Genomic DNA, 25,943 nt, shown 5'->3' on the forward strand with positions numbered 1-25,943 from the left:
CCTTCAAGTGAGCAGGGACCCCGTCCCTGTTGGACTGGAGATGAGACTATATGATTTATGAATACACGATGTTCGAATGACATCCAAACATGGTAGCTGGGGCAGCAGAAATAATCATTGTGTTTTCCATCTACTCTGCCACTCCTGCCCCTAGGGTATCAGAATTCACAGAATCCATGTTATTAACTTATTTATCCCTTATTCTCAGAAGTATTTGAGGCACTGGATGACTGGGGAGGGATTCATCAGAACCATTGTGATCATCGTAAATGACATTTCCTACATTCTAGAATGTGGAGAGTCCAAGTTACCCCATTTTAAAACCGAGTCAAAGAACCGATGACGTCACGGTAAGCCAACATTTGGGAATCAAATATAACCATCCAGGGAGCTACCCTTTCACTCTAAAGATGTTTCTCACTACCTAACAACTTTGCATATGGACCTCCTTTTGACTTTTTGTATTTCATCTTTTTAAAAAAAGCTTCATTGAGGTATGATTTACATTCCACAGAATTCACCATTTTTAGTATACAGTACTGTTCAATTTTTAGTAAATTTATAGAGTTGTGGAATCATCACCACAATTGAGGGGTTTTTTTTCACACACATGCACTGTATTTTATTTTTACAAGAGATAAATTGACACCAAGCATTGTAAATGGATGACCACAACAGAAGCAACAATGATTGCAATTACCGAATACGAAACAAACTCATACGATGTCATAATATTGACATTCAGTCAAGTAATCCTCCACTGTAACAGCTCCTTTACTTTGCAGTGAACATTGATTCGTATATTTTTTGCCTCTGAGTCCTTGTGGGTTTTTTTTTTATTGAAACAGAAAGTCACAAAAATTATAATCATCCTCATCAGTTCATTCAGTCCCATGTAATTAATTTTTTTTTTCAGCTTGATCTTTTGTTAGCACTTTTATGAGTTCATCAGTTTTCCATTGGAGTTCTGAAAATGCTTATTCATTCAGTTCAGCCGTATAGTCAGTTACCAGAAACATGTACTTGTCAGAGTCTTTTCCATGAATTCCTTGAAGATGAAACCCTTTTATAGGAACATTTTTGCAAAAGCATCAGAGTACACCCAGAACTCTCTGTAAATGACAAAAGACTTAAAAATGACCACGGTTAAAGATTTGATGAAAGTTCATAATAATGCAATTGACAAGGAAATTTAGTTATTTCTGAGACATACATTTTAGAGTAATAACTAGAATGATGACTTATAACATTATACCAGAATATATAAGATTTTTAGAAATTTCATGTAATGTCTGAAACATTTATATTAACATACATCCATACAAATAACCCAAAGAAAGTTTAGTATTGTTTTTTTTTGTTTGTTTGTTTTATACTGCAGGTTCTTATTAGTCATCAATTTTATACACATCAGTGTATACATGTCAATCCCAATCACCCAGTTCAGCACACCACCATCCCCACCCCACCGCAGTTTTCCCCCCTTGGTGTCCGTACGTTTGTTCTCTATGTCTGTGTCTCAACTTCTGCCCTGCAAACCGGTTCATCTGTACCATTTTTCTAGGTTCCACATACATGCGTTAATATATGATATTTGTTCTTCTCTTTCTGACTTGCTTCACTCTGTATGACAGTCTCTAGATCCATCCACGTCTCAACAAATGACTCAATTTCTTTCCTTTTTATGGCTGAGTAATATTCCATTGTATATATGTACCACATCTTCTTTATCCATTCGTCTGTCGATGGGCATTTAGGTTGCTTCCATGACCTGGCTATTGTAAATAGTGCTGCAATGAATATTGGGGTGCATGTGTCTTTTTGAATTATGGTTTTCTCTGGGTATATGCCCAGTAGTGGGATTGCTGGATCATAAGGTAATTCTATTTTTAGTTTTTTAAGGAACCTCCATACTGTTCTCCATAGTGGCTGTATCAATTTACATTCCCACCAACAGTGCAAGAGGGTTCCCTTTTCTCCACACCCTCTCCAGCATTTGTTGTTTGTAGATTTTCTGATGATGCCCATTCTAACTGGTGTGAGGTGATACCTCACTGTAGTTCTGATTTGCATTTCTCTAATACTTACTGATGTGGAGCAGCTTTTCATGTGCTTCTTGGCCATCTGTATGTCTTCTTTGGAGAAATGTCTATTTAGGTCTTCTGCCCATTTTTGGATTGGGTTGTTTGTTCCTTTACTATTGAGCCGCATGAGCTGTTTATATATTTTGGAGATTAATCCTTTGTCCATTGATTGGTTTGCTAATATTTTCTCCCATTCTGAGGGTTGTCTTTTCATCTTGTTTATGGTTTCCTTTGCTGTGCAAAAGCTTTGAAGTTTCATTAGGTCCCATTTGTTTATTTTTGTTTTTATTTCCATTACTCTAGGAGGTGGATCAAAAAAGATCTTGCTGTGATTTATGTCAAAGCGTGTTCTTCCTATGTTTTCCTCTAAGAGTTTTATAGTGTCTGGTCTTACATTTAGGTCTCAAATCCATTTTGAGTTTATTTTTGTGTATGGTGTTAGGGAGTGTTCTAATTTCATTCATTTACATGTAGCTGTCCAGTTTTCCCAGCACCACGTATTGAAGAGACTGTCTTTTCTCCATTGTATATCTTTGCCGCCTTTGTCATACATTAGTTGACCATAGGTGCATGTGTTTATCTCTGGGCTTTCTATCTTGTTCCATTGATCTATGTTTCTGTTTTTGTGCCAGTACCATATTGTCTTGATTACTGTAGCTTTATAATATAGTCTGAAGTCAGGGAGTCTGATTCTTCCAGCTCCGTTTTTTTCCCTCAAGACTGCTTTGGCTATTCAGGATCTTTTGTGTCTCCATACAAATTTTAAGGTGATTTGTTCTAGTTCTGTAAAAAATGCCATTGGTAATTTGATAGGGATTGCATTGAATCTATAGATTGCTTTGGGTAGTATAGTCATTTTCACAATATTGATTCTTCCCATCCAAGAACATGGTATATCTCTCCATCTGTTGGTATCATCTTTAATTTCTTTCATCAGTGTTTTATAGTTTTCTGCATACAGGTCTTTTGTCTCCCTAGGTAGGTTTATTCCTAGGTATTTTATTCTTTTTGTTGCAATGGTAAATGGGAGTGTTTCCATAATTTCTCTTTCAGATTTGTCATTATTAGTGTATAGGAACGCAAGAGATTTCTGTGCATTAATTTTGTATCCTGCAAATTTAGCAAATTCATTGATTAGCTCTAGTAGTTTTCTGGTGGCATTTATAGGATTCTCTGTGTATAGTATCATGTCATCTGCAAACAGTGACAGTTTTACTTCTTTTCCAATTTGTATTCCTTTTATTTCTTTTTCTTCTCTGATTGCTGTGGCTAGGACTTCCAAAGCTATGTTGAATAATAGTGGTGAGAGTGGACATCCTTGTCTCATTCCTGATCTTAGAGGAAATGCTTTCAGTTTTTCCATTGAGAATTATGTTTGCTGTGAGTTTGTTGTATATGGCCTTTTTTATGTTGAGGTAAGTTCCCTCTATGCCCACTTTCTGGAGAGTTTTTATCATAAATGGGTGTTGAATGCTGTCGAAAGGTTTTTCTGCATCTATTGAGGTGATCATATGGTTTTTCTTCTTCAATTTGTTAATATGGTGTATCACATTGATTGAATTGTGTATGTTGAAGAATCCTTGCATCCCTAGGATAAATCCCACTTGATCATGGTGTATGATCCTTTTAATGTGTTGTTGGATTCTGTTTGCTAGTATTTTGTTGAGGATTTTTGCATCTATATTCATCAGTGATATTGGTCTGTAATTTTCTTTTTTTGTAGTATCTTTGTCTGGTTTTGGTATCAGCGTGATGGTGGCCTCATAGAATGAGTTTGGGAGTGTTCCTTCCTCCACAATTTTTTTGAAGTTTGAGAAGGATGAGTGTTAGCTTTTCTCTAAATGTTTGGTAGAATTCACCTGTGAAGCCATCTGGTCCTGGACTTTTGTTTGTTGGAAGATTTTTAATCACAGTTTCAATTTCATTACTTGTGATTGGTCTGTTCATATTTTCTGTTTCTTCCTGGTTCAGTCTTGGAAGGTTATACCTTTCTAAGAATTTGTCCATTTCTTCCAGGTTGTCCATTTTATTGGCATAGAGTTGCTTGTAGTACTCTCTTGGGATGCTTTGTATTTCTGTGGTGTCTGTTGTAACTTCTCCTTTTTCATTTCTAATTTTATTGATTTGAGTCCTCTCCCTCTTTTTCTTGATGAGTCTGGCTAATGGTTTATCAGTTTTGTTTATCTTCTCAAAGAACCAGCTTTTAGTTTTATTGATCTTTGCTATTGTTTTCTTTGTTTCCATTTCATTTATTTCTGCTCTGATCTTTATGATTTCTTTCCTTCTGCTAACTTTGGGTTTTGTTTGTTCTTCTTTCTCTAGTTTCTTTAGGTGTAAGTTTAGATTGTTTACTTGAGATTTTTCTTGTTTCTTGAGGTAAGCTTCTATAGCTATAAGCTTCCCTCTTAGAACTGCTTTTGCTGCATCCCATAGGTTTTGGATCATCGTGTTTTCATTGTCATTTGTCTCTAGGTATTGTTTGATTTCCCCTTTGATTTCTTCACTGATCTCTTGTTTATTTAGTAACGTATTGTTTAGCCTCCATGTGCTTGTGTTTTTTACGTTTTTTCCCCTGTAATTCATTTCTAATTTCATAGGGTTGTGGTCGGAAAAGATGCTTGATATGATTTCAATTTTCTTAAATTTCCTGAGGCTTGATTTGTGACCCAAGATGTGATCTATCCTAGAGAATGTTCCATGTGCACTTGAGAAGAAAGTGTAATCTGCTGTTTTTGGATGGAATGTCCTATAGATGTCAGTTAAATCTATCTGGTCTATTGTGTCATTTAAAGCTTCTGTTTCCTTATTTATTTTTATTTTGGATGATCTGTCCATTGGTGTACATGAGGTGTTAAAGTCCCCCACTATTACTGTGTTACTGTCGATTTCCTCTTTTAGAGCTGTTAGCAGTTGCCTTATGTATTGAGGTGCTCCTGTGTTCGGTGCATATATATTTATAATTATTATATCTTCTTCTTAGATCGATCCCTTGGTCATTATGTAGTGTCCTTCCTTGTCTCTTGTAACATTCTTTATTTTAAAGTCTATTTTATCTGAGTATAGCTACTCCAGCTTTCTTTTGATTTCCATTTGCATGGAATATCTTTTTCCATCCCCTCACTTTCACTCTGTATGTGTGTCTAGGTCTGAAGTGGGTCTCTTGTAGACAGCATATATATGGGTCTTGTTTTTGTATCCATTCAGCAAGCCTCTGTCTTTTGGTTGGAGCATTTAATCCATTTACATTTGAGGTAATTATTGATATGTATGTTATTATTACCGTTTTCTTAATTGTTTTGGGTTTGTTTTTGTAGGTCCTTTTCTTCTCTTGTGTTTCCCACTTACAGAAGTTCCTTTAGCATTTGTTGTAGAGCTGGTTTGGTGCTACTGGATTCTCTTAGCTTTTGCTTTTTTGTAAAGCTTTTGATTTCTCCACTGAATCTGAATGAGATCCTTGCTGGGTAGAGTAATCTTGGCTGTAGGTTCTTCCCTTTCATCACTTTAAGTATATCATGCCACTCCCTTCTGGCTTGTAGAGTTTCTGCTGAGAAATCAGCTGTTAACCTTATGGGAGTTCCCTTGTACATTATTTGTCATTTTTCCCTTGCTGCTTTCAGTAATTTTTCTTTCTCTGTAATTTTTGCCAATTTGATTACTATGTGTCTTGGTGTGTTTCTCCTTGGGTTTATCCTTTTATCCTGTATGGGACTCCTACGCTTCCTGGACTTAGGTGGCTATTTCCTTTCCCATGTTAGGGAAGTTTTCGACTATAATCTCTTCAAACATTTTCTCTGGTCCTTTCTCTCTTCTCCTTCTGGGACCCCTATAATGAGAATGTTGTTGCATTTAATGTTGTCCCAGTGGTCTCTTAGGATGTCCTCATTTCTTTTCATTCTTTTTTCTTTAGTTTGTTCTGCAGCAGTGAATTCCACCATTCTGTCTTCCAGGTCACTTATCCGTTCTTCTTCCTCAGTTATTCTGCTATTGATTCCTTCTAGGGTAGTTTTCATTTCAGTTATTGTATTGTTCATCTCTGTTTGTTTGTTCTTTAATTCTTCTAGGTCTTTGTTAAACATTCTTTCATCTTCTTGATCTTTGCCTCCATTCTTTTTCTAAGGTCCTGGATCATCTTCACTATCATTATTCTGAATTCTTTTTCTGGAAGGTTGCCTATCTCCACTTCATTTAGTTGTTTTTCTGGGGTTTTATCTTGTTCCTTCATCTGGTATATAGCCCTCTGCCTTTTCATCTTGTCTATCTGTCTGTGAATGTGGTTTTTGTTCCACAGGCTGTAGGTTTGTAGTTCTTGTTTTGTTGTCTGCCCTCTGGTGGATGAGGCTATGTAAGAGGCTTGATGGGAGGGACTGGTGTTGGGTAGAGCTGACTTGCTCTGCTGTGCAGAGCTCAGTAAAACTTTAATCCACTTGACTGTTGATGGGTGGGGCTGGGTTCCGTCCCTGTTGGTTGTTTAGCCTGAGGCAACCCAACACTGGAGCCTACCTGGGCTCTTTGGTGGGGCTAATGGCAGACTCTGTGAGGGCTGACGCCAAGGAGTACTTCCCAGAACTTCTGCTGCCAGTGTCCTTGTCCCCACGGTGAAACAGAGCCCACCCCTGCCTCTGCAGGAGACCTCCAACACTAGCAGGTAGGTCTGGTTCAGTCTCCCCTGGGGTCACTGCTGCTTCCCTTGGGTCCTGATGCGCACACTACTTTGTGTGTGCCCTCCAAGAGTGGAGTCTGTTTCCCCCAGTCCTGTCGAAATTCTGCAATCAATTCCCACAAGGCTTCAAAGTCTGATTCTCTAGGAATTCCTCCTTCCGTTGCCGGACCCCCAGGTTGGGAAGCCTGACGTGGGGCTCAGAACCTTGACTCCAGTGGGTGAACTTCTGTGGTATTAGTGTATGCCAGTCTGTGAGTCACCCACCCACCAGTTATGGGATTTGATTTTACTGTGATTGCACCCCTCCTACCATCTCATTGTGGCTTCTCCTTTGTCTTTGGATGTGGAGTATCTTTTTTGGTGAGTTCCAGTGTCTTCCTGTTGATGATTGTCCAGCAGCTAGTTGTGATTCTGGTGTTCTCGCAAAAGGGAGTGAGAGCTCGTCCTTCTACTCCGCCATCTTGGTTCCTCCTCTCCCACCATTGAGGTTTTTTTTTTTTTTAACATCTTTATTGGAGTATAATTGCTTTACAATGGTGTGATAGTTTCTGCTTTATAACAAAGTGAATCAGTTATACATATACATATGTTCCCATATCTCTTCCCTCTTGCGTCTCCCTCCCTCCCACCATTGAGTTTTTTTTTTTTTTTTTTGCGGTATGCGGGCCTCTCACTGTTGTAGCCTCTCCCGTTGTGGAGCACAGGCTCCGGACGCGCAGGCTCAGCGGCCATAGCTCACGGGCCTAGCCACTCTGCGGCATGGGATCTTCCCGGACCGGGGCACGAACCCGTGTCCCCTGCATCGGCAGGCGGACTCTCAACCACTGTGCCACCAGGGAAGCCCTAGGCAGAATTTTTTAATGGAGTCAATGTGAGTTTTAAAACACCTCTCTCACCCCCTAAAAGAGCACTCATGCTCATTTGCAGTCCCTCCTTGTTACCGTTCCCAGCCCTAGACAACTGCTAATCTACTTCCTGTCTATAAATTTGCCAGTTCCGGATGTGTCATACAGATGGAATCTTACAGTATGTGGCCTCTGTGTCTGACCTTCACTTAGCACAATGGTTTTGCGCCGCATGTATCAACACTTTGTTCCTTTTTGGTGCTGGATAGTCCTGCATTCCACTGTGTGGAAATGCTACGTTTTGTGTACCTAATTGATGGATAGTTCAGTTGTTTCCACTTTTTCACAATTATGAACACTGCTGCTACACGTTCACGTACAAATCTCTGTGTGGACGTGTGTTTTCATTTCCCTTGGCAAGATGCATAGGAGTGTAATTGCCAGGTTGAATGGTAAATTTATACTTAACTTAAGAAGCTGCCAAACCGCTTGCCACAGTAACTGTTTGCTTTTTCCACATTTTGTATTTTAACTAGTAACGTTTGTGGCGTGGCCCTGTCTTTTTTTTTTTTTAATATAAACGTATTTATTCATTTTTGGCTGTGTTTGGTCTGCGTTGCTGCGCGTGGCCTTCTCTAGTTGCAGCGAGCGGGGGCTACTCTTTGTTGCGGTGCGCGGGCTTCTCGTTGCAGAGCACAGGCTCTAGGCACGTGGGCTTCAGTAGTTGTGGCTCGCGGCTTGGTCGTTGTGGGCGTGGGCTCAGAAGTTGTGACCCACAGGCTCTAGAGTGCAGGCTCAGTAGTCGTGGCGCACGGGCTTAGGCTCCGCGGCATGTGGGATCTTCTGGAACCAGGGCTCGAACCCGTGTCCCCTGTATTGGCAGGCGGATTCTTAACCACTGTGCCACCAGGGAAGTCCCATGCCTTGTCTTTTTAAACTTGATTGGTTCTTTTGGATCTTAAGATGGGGAAAAGCCATGGAATGGACTTGAGATGAAGAAGGTAAGGTGCTTAGCACATATGCTTACCGTTTCGGGTTGATTACTAGGTGTGTGCAGGGCGGCCTTTTTTGCTTGAGAGATGGACACGTGGTGTGTTTCGACAGAGCTGTTGACACCAGCATTAAAGATTTGGAAACGTACACTAGGAACGGCATTTTAGAGATCATCTTAAAAAATAACCTCAGGGACTTTCCTGGTTGCACAGTGGTTAAGAATCTGCCTGCCAATGCAGGGGAGACGGGTTCGAGCTCTGGTTTGGAAAGATCCCACATACCGTGGAGCAACTAAGCCCGTGGGCCACAACTACTGAAACTGCGCTCTAGAACCCGTGCTCTGTAACAAGAGAAGCCACTGCACCGAGGAGTAGTCCCCGCTTGCCGCAACTAGAGAAAGCCCGCGCGCAGCAACGAAGAACCAGTGCAGCCAAAAAACAAATAAATAAATGAATTAAAAAAAAAACTCAATGTGAGGGATAATCACATGGAATTTCTTAGTCCTAGAGTGATTTTTATATTCCAGAGGTAGCTTGTTTTGATTAAGCCCATGCTTTTTAAATTGGATGGATTTAGGACACAGGGTAACCTTGGGGCTTTCCTTTGGTAGGCTTATCAGAGCATGTTAGCAGCCGATTTGACAGCCCAGATAGTAGTGTTACCAGAGCCCCGGCCAATTTCGTACCAGTGCTGGTGGCTCTGACTGATTCATGGACCAAGATCGGTCCTGGTTGATGGCAGGTTTTATTTTTAAAGAAGAATGATGTATTTGTTTCTCAGAAGAAATGTCATCCCCGAATAAAGGCAAGTTGTGGATATAGGGAGGGAGATTAATGTTCTTAAGAGTTTTACTTCATGATTATTATGATACAAAATCTGAATGGCATTTACAGTTTTCAAAGAACATGATCATATTTTGGAGGGAGGAAGTAAGATATTGGAGTATTTTAGAAAAGATTCATTGCCAAAATGAAACAATTGCTTATGTCTTTTTTCCCCCCTTACCTTTCCCCCTTCCTTATCATCTGGGCAATCTTTTAACACACCTGCACCTTAGTGAATTCATAAAAGAGATGACATATGTGGAAGCATCTAGCCCATAATTAATGCTTAGTAAAGTTTGCATGTGTGTTGACTCATTCATTCATTTATATGTATCTTTGCTGAATAAATGAGACACCTAAGCTGTGATTGTAAAGCAGCTTTGTTTGTGTCCCGCTGACACTTTAAACTTTTTCAGTGAAGTGAGTCTATCTCTTGCTTCTCAATGAAATCTGTAACTTTTCTGATTAGATTTTTAAAAAGTTCTACAGTCAGTTTCAATTGCCAAATACTCTTAGTTTAGAACTTGGAATGCCTGATTTCAAATAAAAATTAAAATTTCAAGTGTGATTTAAAAGAAAATATCTTTCCTTTTCTCTCTTTCCCTGCTTTCTCCTCCTCTTCTCCTGTCTTCATCTAATGGTCGTGTTCTTGTTCCCACCACGCCCCCCCAGGGTTGCAATGGTAAACCGGGGGTTGGAGTGGGGAGATGCGAAGTAATAGGGATAAGAAAGTTCTTACTTGGGCTTCCCTGGTGGCGCAGTGGTTTAGAGTCCGCCTGCCGATGCAGGGAACACGGGTTCGTGCCCTGGTCCAGGAAGATCCCACATGCTGCGGAGCGGCTAGGCCCGTGAGCCATGGCCGCTGAGCCTGCGCGTCTGGAGCCTGTGCTGCGCAATGGGAGAGGCCACAACAGTGAGAGGCCCACGTACCGCAAAAAAAAAAAAAAAAAAAGTTCTTACTTGATGGTACATAGCAAGATAGTGCTGTGCTCTCTGAACCTGATAGATGTTTTGAGCTGACTCTCGCCCTTGGGGTCTTTTGGGGGGAATTATGGTTTGGATTGTGTCCTCCTAAAATTCATATGTTGAAGCCCTAACCCCTAGTACTGTGGAATGTGACTGTATTTGGAGATAGGGTCTTTAAAGATGTGATTAAGGCAAATAGGGTTATATGAGTGTGACTGGTGTCCTCATAAGAAGACATTAGGACACAGACACACAAAGAGGGAAGACCATGTGAAAACAATGGGAGAAGAAAACCACCCACAACGAGGGAGCGAGGCTTCAGAGTGAAATCAAAATCAGCCTTGCTGTCACCCTGATTTTGGACTTCTGGCCTCCAGAACCGTGAGGATATAGACTTCTCTTGCGTAAGCCACCAGATCGTGATACTTTGTTATGGCAGCCCTCGCAAACTAGTAGAGGGCTTTGGAGATCCCTCTCCCCTTCCTTGTTCCGCTCCTGGACCATCACCGGGGACCCCTCTGATTCCCTCGATGCAGGTGATGTACTCACCTCTGCTTTGCTGCTTCTCTATCTGGGAATCAGTTTCTCCTGCTCTCTTCACCCTCTAATCCACTGTGTTAGACAGGATCCACGACAGCTTACCACCGTCTCTCATGAATTGCCTACATCTGGTCTACAGGAGGCGTACATCTGTGCTCAGATAAACTCCAGTGTTCAGGCTGATCACAGCCCAGCAGCCGCCGCTCCTTTTTTTCCCCATTCTCACAGCTTAGGCCAGTTTCTCTCCCACCTTTTAGGTTTTCTAGGCAGGGATCAGACCCCTGTCCAGTCTCTCCAAGGGGTCCTGTAGGCCTTTCTCATGAGGTTGAGTAGGCGTGATGGCAATCATTGCATAGTTCTCTCTGAAGAAAGATCCGCCCCCATTCTCCACGTGCTCTGCTCCTTTTAAACCCCGGACGTGAGTGAAGGTTTGAGAGTCCTGTTAAAACCAGTTTTCAGCTAAATCCTTTGAAACTATGTGTGCTGGACTGGCCGCTTACTTTGGAATGAAATGTCTGTTCTATCTTCGTGCTTGCAATTTGACACTCAGTGCTTGGTCACTCATCCTTTCTCTCAGCCTCAGTGAACTTCTGCTGAGTATGGACCACGAAGAGAGTCCTGCTGAGGTTAGTGGTGAAGACTTGGGCATGGCCAGGATGGACTCTTTCCTTGCTGAGAAGCTCCCTGACTGGAAGTGGTAGAATTTCATGCAATAATAATAGACCAGGCATGTAGATTTGGGGGAGTCCTTGGCCTGCTTTGTATCAGGCTGATAAAAATCTCTGTCCTAAGCGCTTGCCCCCAGGATTCTAGTGGATGGTCCTTGCTCTCTGTTGACTCTTACATTCCATTACTGGAACGGTCAGCTGCCTTGGCCGAGCTCAGCATGTGGTTAGGGAGATGCTGTAGGAGAAGCACAGCCAGGAGAGAGAAGAGGCAGGCAGGAGGGGAAAGGAGGGCCAGCCTGGTAAGATTCATAGGCCAAACGAGGTGGTGGTTTTGGTTGGTTGGTTTGTTTTTAACTTCTTAATGTTTTCACATGTAGATGTGAAAACTGATCACGGAGTTTACTCAAACCCCAGTACAGCTAACCCAGTCCATTTGGGACTAAAGAGAGCCTTGCTGAGGTCAAAGGCAAAGTCTAAAGGCTACCCAGGCACCTGACCTGTATCTTTGTCCTACACATTCCTTCAGGAAACACTTACCGATTTTATGCCAATGGCTAGCACCCGAGTAATGAGCAAAATGAAAACTCTACGCTGAAAATCCTCCATTCCAACGTAAACAGCCTGAGATGTACATTTTCAGATTTGTCAAAAATTGGTATTGGGGCCCTTGAACCCCTCGCTCACATCCAAGGTCTAAAAGGGTCAGGGTGTGTGGAGATTGGGGGAGGATCTTTGGAGAGAACTTTGCAATGATTCCCACCATACCTACACAGCCTTCTGAGAGAAGCTTCTAGGACTGAGGGCAGAGCTTGGACAGGTGTCTGACCCTTGCCTGGGAAACCTCAGATGGGTGTACCCGATCTTGTGGGAAAGGCCTGACAAGGTGCCCTTTTCTCATCAGCTTGCCCAAATCCTGAGTTTCCTTTATAGCCACTTAGACCCTACCCCTATGGTGAATACGTCTCTGATGCTGTGAAAGGTCTCTCCAGATAAAGATGTCCCTGACGAGAGAGCCTGTCATGCCATCCAAACTGCTCCTTGGGGAGTTACCTTTTATAGTGTTTGTCTTGCCAGATTGAAAGCATTGAGCGTTCATAGCTTTTGGTTCAAATTCCATGTTTGTGGGAGAGAGATGATTGAGAAAACAGGTACTTGAGGGAGAATAGGTGGTAGATGCTGGCAAGGAGAGAAGTATTTTAATTTTAGTTTCTTGCATTGGTTCAGTATCCTCTTCAGTGCTTTGGATTTTAAGTCTGATGTTCTTTTCACCTCTAATGCTGTGGTGATTCACAGGGAATTGTTTTAAACCACTGCCCTTGAATCCTGGGATATGGCATCTTGGATGCCAGTACATTCCTGTGATTCAGGAAAATGTACATGTGGGTACCACTGCCATCTGCCTTTGCGAGTTCATATCGTTTCTTAGTGGCCATGGGAAACCTGCTAGTTTCTCTCCTAGATTTCAGCGTAGAGGGCTCCCCTCTCACCCCACACAATATTTCGAAAGGTTCAGTCAATGCTCAAAAACGTGGGTCTATTATATCTACTCATACAATGTCTCTAGATTATCTTTAGTGAAGGTGTCAATCATAGGTATGGTACCACTGAGTCTAGAACAGTGGTTCCCAATCTAATTGAGCATCCAAATCACTCGGCAAGTTTAAAAAAAAGAAAATTGACAGATTTCTGAGCCTCACCTCTGATTACAGAATCCAAATACCTGGCTGGGGCTCCAGGAGGACCCTTATGTGCTGACATAATTGCCAGTGTTGTCTTATGAGATAATCTTGGCGTCATATGTCGGGATGGAAGCGGGGGCGGGTGGGAGAAGGAGTGGTTGGAAGATAGAAGACAGGAGCGTTTTTTTCTAACCGTTTCAGCTGGGGGTGGCTTATGGTAGAGAAATGGTTAAATGGAATCTAGGGCTTCCCTGGTGGCACAGTGGTTGGGAGTCCGCCTGCCGATGCAGGAGACACGGGTTCGTGCCCCGGTCCGGGAAGATCCCACATTGCCGCGGAGCGGCTGGGCGCGTGAGCCATGGCCGCTGAGCCTGCGCGTCCGGAGCCTGTGCTCCGCAACGGGAGAGGCCGCAGCAGTGAGAGGCCCGCATACCGCAAAAAAAAAAGAAAAAAAAAAAGAGAATCTAGGAGCAACCACATGTTAGCACTAAGGGCACTGCTTGTTAGCCTTTGTTCCTTCGAAGTTCATTTTCAGTCAGTCCAGACGTTTCTAACCTGGAATTTTTTTAACCCTAAGCATCGGAGAGGTAATGGAGATTATTAAACTTTAAAAAAAAAAACGACAGCTTTGTTCAGTCGCATCCTCCTCAATTTGCCCATTTGAGTTATACAGTTGAATGGCTTTTGGTGCGTTCACAGGTTGTACAGCTATCATGGCAGTAAATGTAGAACATTTTTATCACCCCAAAAGGAAACTCTGTATCTATTATAAGTCATGCTCCGGACGTGCAGGCTCAGCGGCCGTGGCTCACGGGCCCAGCCGCTTCACGGCATGTGGGATCTTCCCGGACCGGGGCACGAACCCGTGTCCCCTGCATCGGCAGGCGGACTCACAGCCACCAGGGAAGCCCTATTATAAGTCATTTTTAATACTCAAAGAAGTCTAACTTATTAGTTCATACTGTAGCCCTATAGGCTAATATCAAGCTTTTTTGATTCAGGCTAGAATTATATCAGATAAGGTAGCTCATGTTAAGCTTTGATTGAGAGTTACATTATTTTTAAAGGGAAAATGGATTAACAAACCCTGTTCGTTGGATCTAGTATTTCAGATGAGAGGGCAGCACGTTTGTGCATCTCTGCCCTACTCCATCCTACGCGATGGAGTGACATCACGTGATGACGGGTGACGAAGCTGTGTTTCAGTGACTTATTCTGGGTTTGCGCAGGCAGCAAACTGACTAACATTTCTGCTCAGTGAGTAGACATGCTTGAAAGGGGAGAATGTGATTCAAACACCCTTTCCCATATACGTGAAACATTTCATCCTCTTTTTGAACCATTCAAATGAGACTCCCGTGCAATTAATTTGGCTTCACCGCAGCTCTTTTGATCTAAGCATCTTGATTAAGTGACTTTTCCAAGGACTGCTATTAGTGTAGCCTGGCTAAATTGATAGATATCACTTTATCCAGTCTGGCTTTTGGAAGTTTGAATTTGGGAATTAGAGCTGTAAGATTCCAGCTGACCCAAGGAAGGCAAGTCACTCATTGACTCCTGGGTCCTCTTGGGGAAGAGGAAGAGGTATTGAGGCAGAGGGAGCCCAGCATCATTTCAGGGGCAGGTGACTTCTCCTTAGTCCTGGCTTCCAGGGGTTAGGTTCTTTTACCAATACTGAGAAAGCTGTGATCTGTTACTAACTTGAATTACCCCCAGCTACAGTTCTTGTTTCTGAAGTTACTATTCTGTGGGTTTCCAGAACTTCTTTACCCTTGACCCCTATCTCTGTCAGCCTGGAGTTATACTCTTGGACCACCCAGTTCTCACACACCCAGAGCCTTGATTCCAGGAAAACATTCACTTCACAGTTAATTACCTCCCCCTGGGAATTTTTGGAATTACTTGCTTTATTTACTTAATCGTCTTAATTGTTCCTTTGCATACTTCTCACTGCCATGCTGGGGGTGGGTTGGGGGGCAGCAGACACGAAGACAAACACCCCAAAAAACTGGCACCACGCCCACGAACACCCCCCCACCCCCACCCCAACGTGACCTCAAACAAAAATCCGACCCAACTTGGTCGTCTAAGACATTGCGTTCTTGCCTGAAGGAATGCTTTGGGTGGTTCCACCTTGGTGGGCTACACAGTTTGTGGATTATCTAAGCCTGGGTTTCTCTTTGCTTCTTTTCCTGCTGCATGGATTTGGCCTCTTTTCTTGGTTATTAGCACTTCTCCCAGAGGGTGGAAGGAATTGAACTGAAAGGGCGATTTCCGTTTTCTAGCTACATTTGATGGAGAACCATGAGCCAGTGACAGGTTGGGAACATCTGATTGTCATTATTTCTACTTGGATTCATCAAACGTGGTTTGCTTTGACATGAAGAAGGGCTGTTTTATAAACCAGCGCAACTTTGATAAGGATAGTTCCTGTTTCATGTACCTTATTTCTAGGTTCTCAAACTTGTATGCCAAGTAAATATTCAACCAAGGAGGTTCCTGGGCCCTGGTCCTGAGATTCAATTTCCATTGACTTTTGCATTTAGCAAACTGTCCCCAGGTCCTTCTGATTCAGATTAAGGAGGGGGCCAACTTCCAGAAACACTGTCTGGGAGTTGGTACTTTGCTGTCCAGGTCCCAGCCCAGCCTTCTCTGTGGTTAAATAAGTGGCAGTTAACAAGGTGTAATTACAGTGTGTGTGGTTTCCAAGGCAACACACATTCTGTCACCCCTGCTGAGGCTGGGAAGATTGAAAGGGACCACAGGGAGGCTGCCTAATGGTGTGGCCTCCAGATTAATGTCATCGAGGTGCTTTATGATGACCGGGTTTTGGTACCATTCGCCCAAGGGCCCTGCTTAAGGGCAGCCGCAGCAATGAAAGTAAACAGATTAGAAGCCAGGCAGCTGCTAGACCACTTCTGGAGGTGGCGATGAAGACCTGAGGAGGGATGAGTCCAGCCTTTCAGTTGCTTGCATTTCCCCTGCTCTGTTTCCTCAAATCGGTTTAGTCCAGAATGATAAGGATGGTGGAGAAACATGATGACCTTGAAAGGCTTTTGAAAAATGATGGTCAACTGTGGTCAACATCCTACCACCCTTCCTTAGTCCTCAAATGGACAGGACTGTTGATGTCCCCTGTTCTCATTTTGTCAACTGAGGCTTGAAGTTACATTTCCGGAGCACTTACGAGGTGATGGGAACTTGCACAAAGATTTTTCGGGCCTTTTTGACCTGAACGGGAGGGTTCCACACTGTACATTTTCCAGGTTTAAAGATGGAAAAGATCAAGTTTGTACCATATTTTAGCACAGAAGTTTACTGTTGGGTTTTAGTTTTAAAGCTGTAGGGCAGCGGAAAAGGCATTCAACCGTCAGTCTGACTTTGGGGTCTGGTTTTGACTTTTATCATACAGAGGTTTTGGGAATGCACACAGGTTTCTTCACTTCTCTCAGGAGGCTCTGTCTCGACCTCTGGAAAGTGAGGGGCTTAGACTAGATCAATAGTCTTACCTTTTGGATGGTGACAACCCCCTTGCAGAATCTGATGAATATAGGAACTTTCTTCTCTTAAAGAAAGTACATATATACTGTCATTCCAAAAATTACCTTCACTTTCTGAAGGGACCACAGACCCCTCCTAAATGAGGTGGTTTCTTAAAACTTTTCCAGCTCTGGCTCTGAATCACTGGGTCCCACGACGACCTGGGGGGAGTCTTTCACTGTTTTGAGTGGCTTCCTAAGGAATGACATATTCAGTGAGGGAGGTTTTGTTGTTTCTTGCATTTTTCACTCATTGCCCTGTGCATCTAGGAGGGGGAAGGAAAGAAGCCACACTGAGAAAAATAAATAGGGAATGAATGGCATCTGGAATATGAGCTGTTTTCCTTATCATGCTTCACTACGGTGGCCCTTCCAGAGGAGGTTGAGGGTATAACTGTAATGTGAAGGATGTGGAGAGGAGTGAGTTAGGCACACGGATACTGTATTTTGTACAGTGACAGGTCAGCAGTTACTTAAGCTTTTTCTACTTTGAATGGGAAGTTGGGATAAAATTTCAAGTTTCGGTTAGCTTGAAAATGTCAGAAGGTTCCAGGTAGTATCACGAACGGGAATAACGTATGTTCTTTACCACTTCCCAGCCCTTAACCCTGACCACCTTCCTGACTCAACCCCAGTCGCCTACCCATGGCCCGAAGTCCTAATCCATTCAGGAGGGAGTATCTATAGTGTTTGTTTGGGAACCTAGATACTTAATTTCTTCTTTTCTTCCTCTGGTTAGGTGCTGAAAGTCTCCTCTAGAGCTCTGGAAGGCTGAATGGACTAAACATGAAGAGCTTGAAAGCCAAGTTCAGGAAGAGTGACGTAAGTAGTCTGGCTGTTCCCCCCACGTTCCTGGGGCTGCAGCAACACCCTCCCTCATACCTTGATAAGGTGCTGGGTTAATCAACTACAGAAGCCAGAAGCACTCTGGGGCCCAGCTCAGGGTGGCTTTTGTGAACGGCGTGTTCTAGGTTCCTTGCTCTATGTGTGTATAGCTTCCGAAAATGACTTTTTTTTTTTTTTACTCCTGGCATCTGTGCCTTGGAGAGAAAGGAACAGTCAAATTAAACATCTTTTTTCCCCCCCTTGATTCCGGATAGAGTACCAGAGTATTCCTTTTAAAATTCTAATGAGACTACTGCTCAACCCCTCCCCCTCCACCTACCGACTCTGCATCTCACTTGGAATAAAAGCTAAAGTCCTTAAAACAGCCTACCAGTTCTTATATCGGCTGAAATTAAACATCTTAACAAAAAGAATCAGTCAAATGCCTCAGCATCGTTAAAGTCCCCCCAGATCTGATTCAGAATGTCATTCTTAGAGGAAGCTAGTCTCATGAAAGTGGTTAGGAATTACGTGTTAGCAAGGTTCATCTTGGGCATTTAGAAAACTTTTAAATTCTGTTAGGCTCTTGTGGTGAAACAGCAATATCTATTGCTGCCTGCACCTTTATTCTCCCAGCATTCCTGGGGTTCTTCCTCATTTGTTATTCATCATAAAAGACTGGATTGGAGGAACCAGTTATGATGTCAGAATTACGAGACAAAGTCGCCCAGAGGAGAAAATGGAGAAAGACAGCATAGCAGCGGGATTATACGTGATGCTATTGTAACGAAAGGTCACCTTATAAACGCTGCCGAGGTTCCAGTCTTGTACTAGTTGCACTCCAGATGCTTGGAGCGGAATGGTTGAATGGGAGAAATTCATGGAAGGGTGTGAGCTGGAAGCTCAGAAGTGTCACCCTCCTACTGGGTTTGCTTGGCTGTCGTTTTGCATTAGGTAGTTAAAGGTGAACCTGGATTTTATTTCTGTGCCATGAATTATATGACAGCTTGGTACAGCCGCATTTTTGCAATAAGTGGAGACCGTGTCTTTTATGGCTAACATCACACACACACATACACACGCACACACATGCACGCACACACACGCACACCCACACACACCTCCTTTTGGCTGAAGCTTTTCTCCTGAGGCTTCATCATGACATGTAACTTACTGCCCTGATAAGGCCCAGACCAGATGAGATGCTTGTGGGATGATTGCAGAATCTTGTCGTGCTGAAAAGAAGTTAGAGCTAGAAAGGGTTTTTAGGAAAAAGTGAGCCTCACCTTCTCATTCTTCAGGTAAGTTAACTACAACTCAGAGAATGTGAAGAGACTTGGCTGAAGTCGTCCACCTAGCCTTTGGCCGGAGTGAGAGCCTTGGTCATCTGACTTCCTTAACCCCTTGTCCCTGCCAGTCCCCAGAGAAACCCCCTTCAACCTCCTCATTTGCTGGCCCAGTGATGCTACAACCTGCAGACCTCATTGGACTTTCAGTTAAGAAGGGAAAGGCAATTAAATGGAAAATGTTGCCCAGTCGAGCAGATGCGGGTTTGTAAATTGCGTGACCAGGTTAACAAATACCTTTTCCATTCCAAGGGAATTTGGGCAGCTTCCATTTGCACAAGTTGAGATTGATTTAGCAAAATTTAATCAGTCTAGAATTCCATGATATATGAACAGGGGCAGGGGGAAATGATAGCGTACACTTTTGGTTTAAAAATTAAAAACTGGTGGCCTTAGAGAGGGTGTTGCTGGAATCTAGTTTTTTTAAAATAAAAACTGAAATATTTCCATGATTTAGGGAAAAAAGTCACAGTAATAACACTATTAAAAGCGTCTGGGATTTGGCCGCAGAAAGGCTGTGGTTTTGGCAGTTAGGACAAAGGGGAAAAACGTTAGAGGAGCACGCTTGGGGGAGGAGAGCAAAAGAAATTGGTATTATGGGGCCAGACAATTTCAGATGGCTCCCCAGTTTCATCCCAGATTGCTTCCCAGAGTGCCATCACTGTACTGTGAGATGGAGGGAATAAAAGCAAAAAAGAAAACCGTTTCAAACCCCAGCTTGAAGAGCTAACTATTGTGAAGTATTTACTATATGTCAGGCACTATGCCAGGCTCATTACGTGAACTTCATTTAATCTTGCCACAGACCTGATGTGGTAGGTATTATTGTCAGGCTCATTTTCCAGATGAAGAAACTGAGACCCAGGGAGCTCCAGTCCCTTGCCTGGGCCTGGGTTCTTCTAGCTCAAAGTTGTATAGCCAGTTTTTGTGCCAAAGTAGCCTGATTCCAGAGCCCAGGTTTCCTGAAAGAGGAAATTTGGATGGAGGTTTGATTTTATGAAACAGAGCAGTCCAGGCAGTAGCTTGGAAAAGTGACTTTGGACCGAGGTCCGTGGCCTTGGGCAAGTCTCTACCCTTCCCTGAACCCCCAGGTTTCTCACCTGAAAAGCGGAGAAAATAGTATTAGCCTCACGAAGTTGTTGTGAAGGTTAAAATATGTTGATGTCTGTAAGGCACACATCTTAGGCCTGGCACTCAGGAGGTGCTTGGTAAATCTTCCTCTTTCTTAATCAGAAACCCACGATGTAGTTCAGAGGACTTCAGCGCTGTGGTTGGCAGACAGGTTCAGACTCACTACAGGCTTCCCTCGGGAGGGTTCCTGCCTCCTGCTTGGGTATCGTGAGGGGTCTTCAGAGCTCAAGCCTGGGCAGTGAGGGCCTCCTCTCTCTTACAACACGTATGTCTCCGTTTAAGCAGTAGATTTGAGATGAGAACGATACCCGAGTGCTTGTGGCATGAAAGAAACAACTAGAGTTCTCTCAATTCTGTGATTCTGCGTGACCATTGGGAATTCTTATTTGTGTCTAAAATTTAAAATAGTCAAATAGGGCAGACTGCAAAGTCACATTTTTGTTGGTGCCAACTTTATTTCCTGTGTGAAATATTTTACTGACCTTGAATATTTTTAAAATTGAAAATTATTTTAAAATTGCTAATTTATTTGCTAATTAAAAGTAAACCACGAGTCAAGAGTATAATTAGGGTTTTCAAGAAAGAAGTCCACGATGAAAAAAGTAGGCTGAAAGGGGTATGTGGTCTGGAGGGCGGAATAATCTGCTAACACTTGCTGCCTCTGAGGAGGGATTCAGAGCTAGGAGTGGGTGCGGGAGGGAGTTTTGCTTTTCACCGGGTGCCTTGGGGTTTGCCTTTTTCGGTATGCGTGTATGCGCCCACATGTACCACTTATTACAAGAAAAACAAGTCTTAAACTGTTTATATTCAGTTCGATGAGCCAAACTATAATCTCCTTTACCTGAAGTGAGTGGTCTCTCTCAAAGAACAACCGTAAACCCTCGGCCATCAAATATTCCTGCTTGTCTTTGTGTGAGGCTGAAAGGAGAATGGGAAAGAAAGGGCCCTTTGTGTTTCTGGGGGGTAGGAAGAAGAGGGACAGCAGATCATGTTCGTGCTCTCATAAAGGGAAGGCAGGTGACCCGCGGGCGTGATCATGTTTCAGCCAGCCTGCGTCTGGGAGGTCTGCAGCCAGATGAGTTTGTGGCCATTGAGAACAAATCCCAGGAGTGAGGAAGGACAAGTGTGGCCCAAAGGAGCCCCCCGTGGATGGCTGAAGGTCATTGTGCTGCACCAAGCCCATCATGCGGGTAGAGATTTCCTCCGAGTGTCCTTTCTGGAACCCTTGACTCAGACAGCTGCTAAGTCAAGCGTGGGTTTATGTGTGTGACCTAGGGGAATGGGCCCGATTCCCTGGGCTGTGGTTAGATCCTGTCCTTGTCTCCTTGCTTTCATCCCTAAACGTGATTGTGAGCCTGCAGATAATCCACAGAGGCCAGAGAAATCCTAACGTCGATGACGTTTTCCAGTTCCCATTGCTAACTTGATTTTGGGCATCCTTGAACTTGGGTTAGATACTGGAAAGGATACGGGAGAAATGTGAGGGATGGTTCTTGTCTTGAAGAAGCTCATAAGCCCAGGTGGGAGGAGAAAAGCTACACACAGGAAATAACTAAGGCAAAATACAGACCATGTATAATATAGATAGTAAAAGGATCTCCAGGATGATATAACCACTTGTTGAATTGTGAGACCTGGATGATAAATGCTATAGATTTTCAGAGAAGGGTAAATCACTGGAAATGGGAAAACTGGGGGGAGCTTTATGGAGGTGAAGCTTCTTCCAGGCCTCAGGGGTGCATAGGATTTGGAACGATGGTTAGGAGAGGAGCAGAGGAAAGGGTAATGCAGGGGAGCCGGCCGTGGAGCACAGTGGGTAGACTCAGTTTCCAAAACTTGCCCTTGCTATGCAGAACAGTGAAGCTTCAGGAGCCCAGGAAAGTGCCCATGGCGTGGCTCTGAGTCTTTTAGCAAGAACACTATAAATTTTTCATTCTAGTTTTAAAAATGGATGTACTTGACTTTTTACGCTTATAAAGTAAGCACAGAGTACTAAATCATCATTATTTACTTCTTTTATGACTAGTTTGAAAGTAGCTTCTTTACCTCTTTAAATATTTGCAGCAACTAGTACGTGGTTCCACATGGAAAAATGAGCTGTCATCATGAGAAATGAGGCCAAGAAGGTTGGGATTTCCCTTTGCTAATAAAATGCTCAGGCTTCTGGAATTTCTTTGTAAATGCCAATTTTTAGTGCCTTGAGTGAAATGGGTGGAGGCTGAGGGATGGGAAAAGGGGTTGAAAGATCTTTGTAACAAATCTTGAGAACTGCCTCTCAAACATGATCGAGGCCTTCAGAGTTTACTCTGTGGGTGTGTGTTTAATTTTATGAAAGATTTGTTCCCAATTCTGTTTTCCATTATAATAGGGAAGCAGTGGACGTGCCATTTAGGGAAACAAACAAAAGATAAAGGCAGCCAGTTGAAAATGGCTGGCTCCACGAGAGGTTAAATTGATGGTATTTCTTTCTGTAGCAGCTACTAAGGACTGCAGCTTTCAGCCAAAGAATGCACATACCCCGTGAACCTTGAGGAGCCAGACACATCCTGCTCGGACAGGAGTTGGAATTTGTTGCCTGTTGAGAGAATAGCTCTCATGAAGGTCAATAATCGACACCTCCGCCAAGGTATTTTTTTCAAGGAGTTTTTCGTCATTTATGATAAGTTTTTACAGATGCCCAAGACTCCCTCCCCTGCCATACATGCAAAAAATAATGAGAGTATTTAAAATCCGAGCCTCTTGACGGAGGAGCCTTGGCCAAATCTATTGTAAGGCTAAGCCTCTTCGTTTTCATCGACATAATTTAAAAATACATCGGAGGTGACCTTTTGGGATGGAGGGCTGAGGCTCTTGGAAACTTCTGCAGAGAATTTGGTCAGGTTCGTGTCAGGCTACATAGTTTCTCCAGGTCTTGTCAGCCCGTCTTAAGTGGGGAATCTGTTTGCTGCCTGATTTCACCTTGTATAAGTTTCCTAGGGCTGCCGTAAACACACATTGAGTGGCTTCAGCAGCCATCGTGTATTGTCTCACGGTTCTGGGGACTAGAAGTTTGAGATCAAGGTGTTGGCAGGGCTGCTTCCTCGTGAGGGCTGTGACGGGGAATGGGATCCACGCCTCTCCCAGCTTTGTCTGGTGGTTTGCAGTCATTGGCTTGGAGATGCGTCGCCCTGATCTCTGCCTGCATCTTCACATGGTGATCTCTGTGTGTGTGTCTATCTCTCTTCAAATTTTCCTTTTTTTATAAGGACACCGGTCATATTGGGTTAGGGCCCACCCTGATGATGTCATTTTGATTTGATTATCTTTGTAAAGACCCCATCTCCAGATCAGGCCATATTCTGAGGTACTCAAGACTCCAACTTATCAGTTTTGCAGGGTGTGTGTCAGGATGGGGCACACAGTTCAACCCAAAACATACCTCCATCCTTTTCTATCTAGAGCAGTTTCTTAGGAGCCCTGGCACTCCCCCACTGAGCATGCGTGCTCATAAATCTTAGCTCCACAGTTTCTTCATCTTTGGACTATTTTCAGTGTCTAATAGTGAGGCTAGAGTATCACATTTTTTTAGTGGGTGTCAGTGCCTAATACATAATATTAATCACAAGGGTAAACACATAAGATTAATCACAAGAGGGCTTCCCTGGTGGCGCAGTGGTTGAGAGTCCGCCTGCCGATGCAGGGGACACGGGTTCGTGCCCCGGTCCGGGAAGATCCCACATGCCGCGGAGCGGCTGGGCCCGTGAGCCATGGCCGCTGAGCCTGCACGTCTGGAGCCTGTGCTCCGCAGCGGGAGAGGCCACAACAGTGAGAGGTCAGCGTACCGCAAAAAAAAAAAAAGAGTAAACACGTATTGATCGCTGACCTACTGCAACAGAAATTAGGAGAAGAGGTCTCATTGATTGAATGCTTACTGTGTGCCAGGCACTGTAACAAACCCTTTACGTGTAATGCTTACAAAACTGTGTCCAGTAAAGACCATTACTGTAATACCAATTTACAGAGGGAGAAATTAAGGTTGAGGGAAGTTAAGTAACTTGGACAAAGTCGCACATTCGATAAATGGCAGAGAGATCTGAACCCCGGTTTATCATGATGCCAGAGCTTGTACTGGCAACAGCTGTACACACTTGTTGGCACAGGGCATTCCCTTTCCTAAGTTCAAAAGCTGCAAACTGCAGGAAGTGAATTCTGCTCTGTTGCCCTAAGCAAAAAAGACCCATAGAATGACCTTATTATTATCAGTGCTCTCTATGGTGGCAAATCCTTGGGTTGCTTCCTGAGAGGCAAATGCACTTCAGACTGAACTTTTAAAGCAAGAGAGGACAGATGCTGCTACTTTCTGCTCTTCTGCTGCAGTTAAGAAAACTAATTCTGATTCTGTATGGAGCCCTATTGCTGGCTAACTGGACCACAGCCTCATTCTATTGTGTTGGCCAAAAAGTTCATTTGGGCTTTTCCATGAGATGTTATGGAAAAAACCCGAACAAACTTTTTGGCCAACCCAACTAGTTACCCCAGACCATAATTGCAGGAATTCTTGGTTAAACCTGATACCATTCCAGCTGCAGCTGGAGACCAATATGAAACTCAGAACCTGGTCCCTAAACTTGAGGAAATCTGATCGTCTACATAAGCAGTGAATCATCTAGCTTATTACCTATTATCTCTTTATTCTGAATTAATTATGTAATCATTTCGAACTGTTGCTGACCTCGATGTTTTTTGCTTGATAAATTCTTGTATGTAACTTTTCCTTTGGAGTGAAATAGGAATTGCTTCTGAATTCTTTCCGTGGAGATTTTCAGTTGTGTTTCTATCCACAGATCTTTGCTGTAAGAGGTGGTTATTTTCATTTCTGTGGCCGCAGGTGTTAGCATGAGTCGAAGGCCCAGTATCTACAAAGATGACATTACTGGGATTTCCCCAGTGGTCCAGTGGTTAAGAATCCGCCTTCTAGTGCAAGGGACTCGAGTTCCATCCCTGGTCAGGGAACTAAGATCCCACGTGCCGCAACTAAGACCCGACGCAGCCAAAAACATAAATAAAAAAATAAAAATAAATACTAAAAAAAACCCGATGACGTTAGTGACAAGTCTTGACTTTCCTTTTGAGTCCCCACCTCCTTTTAAACAAGGAAAGTCAGTGTGTTCTGATTGACTTGGTTATCTAATTATTAGGTGTTATCACGTGAAAATATTTTCACTTTTTGAAAAGCACTGCCTGAAGGATCTCATTTTTGGTTTTCTCAGGAGGCTGAATGATACGGTCTCTCCCTCCCTCCTTCCTCCTGGGCTGTCCAGTGGGCTGACTGACCAGGAGGTGTAGAGATTTATAATGTGGGAAAAAGAACAAAAAGTCTGAGGAACGACATGTTCTCCTGGGATGGGTTTATTTTGAAATGTATTTCTCAATGCTGAGAATGTTTCCTTGGTAATCTTTCAAACTTGGGCTACAGTTTTGGAAGGTTTTTTTTTTTTCTCCCATGGGAGCCGGTGTCCATTCTTTGAAGGGATGTTTCATAACTGAGAAGCTGCAGGGTCCTTCAGTGAGACCCCAGAGAACGTATTTATTATGATATGGGGTGAGCTGTGGTAACAAAATACCCTGGAATTGAATAAGATGGAACTGTTTCCTTAAGTAAAGGTTTCAAGCACTCCGGAGCCAGCAGGACAGGTCTGCCGCATGGGCTCACCCAGGGGCCCAGGTTCTTTTACAGTGTCCTTCTGCTGCCCTCCAGAGCTGCACCGCATCGCGGTAGCCAGTTGCCGCGCGTGGCTCTTGTGCATTTGAAATGTGGCTAGTCCAAACTGAGATGTTCCCTAAGTGTGAAGTACACACGCGTT

At 43.4% G+C, this 25,943-nt stretch overlaps 1 protein-coding gene across 5 annotated transcripts in view; it reads left to right on the forward strand.

Moving 5' to 3' along the window:
• RAI14 (retinoic acid induced 14) overlaps positions 1-25,943 on the forward strand; it is a 147,605-nt gene that overhangs the window by 14,637 nt on the left and 107,025 nt on the right. For all 5 annotated transcript variants that reach the window (XM_060146943.1, XM_060146945.1, XM_060146944.1 and 2 more), the window contains exon 2: positions 17,538-17,620. In XM_060146943.1, the coding sequence (XP_060002926.1) occupies positions 17,585-17,620 (36 nt within the window). In that variant the 5' untranslated portion in view covers positions 17,538-17,584. The remainder of the gene's footprint in view (positions 1-17,537; positions 17,621-25,943) is intronic.

Source organism: Lagenorhynchus albirostris, chromosome 3 (genome assembly GCF_949774975.1).
Source record: "Lagenorhynchus albirostris chromosome 3, mLagAlb1.1, whole genome shotgun sequence".
Classification (NCBI taxonomy): Eukaryota; Metazoa; Chordata; class Mammalia; order Artiodactyla; family Delphinidae; genus Lagenorhynchus; species Lagenorhynchus albirostris.